This window comes from Saccostrea cucullata, unplaced genomic scaffold (genome assembly GCF_032062105.1).
Source record: "Saccostrea cucullata isolate Sc308-1 unplaced genomic scaffold, CSIRO_AGI_Scuc_v1 ctg11664, whole genome shotgun sequence".
Taxonomy (NCBI): Eukaryota; Metazoa; Mollusca; class Bivalvia; order Ostreida; family Ostreidae; genus Saccostrea; species Saccostrea cuccullata.
In genome coordinates this window covers 17,568-21,301 of record NW_026923340.1, presented here as the reverse complement: position 1 = coordinate 21,301, position 3,734 = coordinate 17,568, and the positions used below count along the sequence as shown (strand labels likewise).

The 3,734-nt window shown below is 36.7% G+C and overlaps 1 protein-coding gene across 1 annotated transcript; it reads right to left on the bottom strand.

Moving 5' to 3' along the window:
* Window positions 1-95: 95 nt before the first annotated feature.
* On the bottom strand, window positions 96-3,472 carry LOC134263771 (dipeptidyl peptidase 9-like; the record flags this gene model as incomplete). The annotated part of the gene is made up of 3 exons (XM_062746149.1): window positions 3,411-3,472; window positions 2,536-3,137; window positions 96-305 (listed from the first exon to the last, which is right to left on the bottom strand). Coding segments are annotated over exons 2-3 (702 nt in total), but the record flags the coding sequence as incomplete, so codon positions are not given.
* Between the last annotated feature and the right edge of the window lie 262 nt (window positions 3,473-3,734).

The following is a 3,734-nucleotide window of genomic DNA, read 5'->3' as shown; positions in this document are numbered from 1 at the left end:
AAGTTACCAAGTCCTACACAGAAATCACAAAGTTTTAATATTCATTATTTTTTTGGTGAACGTAAAAAAACAATTCTCAGATAAAAATACCTTACTTGGTGAACATCAGTCAACACTCTCCCGATAACAATACCTTTCTTGGTGAAGGTCAGACGACACTCCTCCCCGTTTTCTAGATTGGTGACCCACAGGTCATTCTGGTTAATGAACGCCAGGATCTGGGTATTGGTAGGGCAGATCTTTGGGTCAAGTCTGGCTCCCTCCACCCGGGTCCCTATGTTGACAGGGTAAACTGGCTCTGTGGTCTGAATTATATAAAATAAAGTTTCTAAACAGACCGAGCCTTATTCAAGAAACCAAGGCCTCACTGTACCGGTACTTTGTTTATTAACATGCTTAAGAAAGCTTCTATCCAGTACTTCTACATTTTATTTTTCAAGAAAGTCATAATAATCCTTTTTGTTCAGCTGGTTGACAAATAAATTTTTTTGAGAACTTGTCCACAGACATCAAGCACTTGCCCTCAAGCATATGATGGTCAAATTTCTCTTGCTCTGTTATCTCAATATTTACTTGTTCCAGACACGAAATCTATAAAATTGGGGTATGTCTTTTAACCACAATGAACCACAAGAACACCTAAAGGAACCATTGAATAAAACTGAATAAAATAAAGATTACTCTTATGACAAAACAATTGTTTAGATTCTATACATCGTTGCAAACCACGGCTAAAATGTACGATACTCTCCCATCAGGGCTCAACATTAACGCTTGTCCGCTTGTCCTGTACCAAGGAAAAAAAATTACGGACAAGTGAATATTGCTGGGCACTTGTCCGATTGGACAAGTGATTTTTCTATGTAAAGAAGTCTTCAAATAATAATAATCATGAAATAAAAAACAACTATTGTAAAGTTTATCGAGTAAAAACGGAAGCAGTACATAAACCTGAATTTCGATCTCGATATCAATCGCTATGTAAGTTCACACTTGATAGGGATCGATGTTCACTAATTGCAGCCAAACTGTTGCATGGCATGGATCTTACGACGTTTGCGAGTTTGGAATATATTTTATTGATATTACAGATTCACTTGCGAACATTTATGCTGTTGTCAGGACAGGAAGTCTAGATAAAATTTTGTTTTATATGTGTTTGTCTTATTTATCAATAACAACAGTAATAAATCAAGCACATTTAATTTTTTAATTGTTTTCAAGTTGACATAACAAGAGATTCATTGAAAAATTTTCGGACAAGTGAAGTTGAAGTTCGGACAAGTAAATATCTTGGTCACTTGTCCGAATGGACAAGTAGGAAAAAAAGTTAATGTCGAGCCCTGCCCATTCTGGCCGTGGTTGAACGAGGAGAGAATTCTTCGTAGCTCATTAAAGAATTGACCAATGCGAGTAAAGCATAGTCGGACATTGAACTTTATCGCAACCTTTCAATATCCAATTGCAGTATATGAAATATTCCTTGTATACCAGTCAGGGGTGTGATTGAAATCCATCATTTTTAAAAATGATGATTTTCAGTCATTAAATTGATTTTTAATAATGATGGAAATTCATCTTTTTTTAGTAAAATGATGAAAAACAGTCATTTCTATTTTGAAATTTATTTTAGAAATAGAGTTATCTCTGATATTAAAAATGACTGTTTTTCATCATTTTTTATCAAATTGTTAGGTCTGGGCGCACTTAATTATCTCATTAGTTTTACGGGGCCAATAAATTATTTTGGTTTCAATTACTTGTCAAGATGTTTCTCTACACAAGGGTCTATGGCAGGATAGTGTACTATATCTAATTACTGTAGTAAATGGGATGGGAAAATTGACTTGAGAATGGAAATATGATGAAAAGACGTCATATTTACAAAAATCAGAAAATTGTGTACATTATATACTTAGAAGAAATGACCATTATCCATCATTTTCAAAAATGACTGATTTCAGTACCACCCCTGACTGTATACTGTTGATGTCAATTGTTGCGATGGAAACAAAAATTCCCACTAACTGAATATGACGTCACAATAGAGAGGCGTAAATATTCAAGATTATGAAACTTTTTATGATCAAGCAGCCACAGATAGGAGAGAGCTTTATGCGGACTCCGGACCGTGGCTTGAGACGATAGATTCTATAAGATAAAATCATAAGTTATTCCTTATCTTAAATATTGATTGAATTTTTAGTCACCTGCCCTATGAATATCTGCCTATTATAACTTCACTTGACCTCCTCTAGATTTCACATGCCTTGGACATGTTGGACATCGTGCAGTGGGATTTGCCAGCCCCTTATTACTGTAAACCAACTTTTATTTGCAAGTTTCGAGACCTAGTTTATGTCGTGAATATTAATTGCTGTGAACCATTTATTTTGCTTTGTTTTGTAGAAAATGGCTTCCTTATTTGTGAAAATTAATAGCACAATTGATTTCAAACTAATGAATTGCAAATAAAAGATGATGCAAATATTAGTTAGTTTACAGTACATGGGGTAAATAAATAATAAAAGTCACCGTGACGTCTGTATCCACACAGGTGTACAGGGAGTTGGAGGCTGGGAACACAAACTTGCCCTGCCGCTCTATCAGTTCATACGAAGTGATTCCGTATGTTCCCATCCGCTTCCTCTCTCTCATCAGCTGTTCCTCCCGAGACAGCTGCGATGTGGGAAGGCTGGCCGAGAACGATTCCAACAGAGACCACTGTGGTAGGACACTGGGCACGTCAGGAACAGCCGATGGAAGGTCCACGTACAGTAAGGTATTCTCCCGTCCCTTAGTGGTCATACCTAAAAAGTACAGTCTTGTCTTGGTGTCACTGGGGGTGGTTTGTGTGCGGAAATGAAACGAGCCAGGAACTCGACTCGCGAGCATGGTTATGAGTTTACGACGCTCGATCACATTTTGGTGCAGAGATCGCCATGACTGCGGACAGAAGCTGGAAATTTGACCTATTGTCCCAGAGGTCACCACCTCTGAGAGGTCAGGGGGTATCTCAGTTGCCATGGCCACAAAAGGTCATTTGTTTTCTAAAGATCAGTGACTTGGGTTCATGTTTCTGGTCTTCTTTGATGGGCCTTACCAACATTCAATCTGACTGGGTATTACTTGTTAATCTACAATAAATGTAATCAATATTTTATTGTAAACAATAATTTGATTTTTACCCTCAATTTTTTTTACAATCCCTAGAACATATGCAGAATGGCCTAGATCATATTGACTTTTTTTGGCGTGAAGAAAAATTCATAAACATGACACGAAATGTCAATGGCTTTTCCCAAGATAATTCGAGTTCGAAAACCAAACTACTTTAAATATTCAGTTCAGATTTATTTCTACACATTCATTGCCATAAATAAAAATAATTTATCAAAATAAAAGATTACTTATTCATCTCCTGTCAAAATTCTGACAAACTTCTTTCTTTCTGTCTTTAACCGACAATTTGCAGAACTAAATAAAAGCTAAAACCGCGTTTCGTTTTTCCGGATTTTAAAACAACGGGTCTCGAGGGCATGGCGATGGGTCGGGAAAAAGAGAGACTTTTCCATATTATAATTTACCTCAGATTATGAATATATAATTTAATTTTTTGCTTTGAAAGGTTGTAAGGAGGGGTCGGTAATATTGTTTTACAAGCGTACAAGTTGAAGAGAAGGAAGGGGGGGGGGGGGGGGGGGGGGGTTAGACACATAAAAAGTCGTTTAACA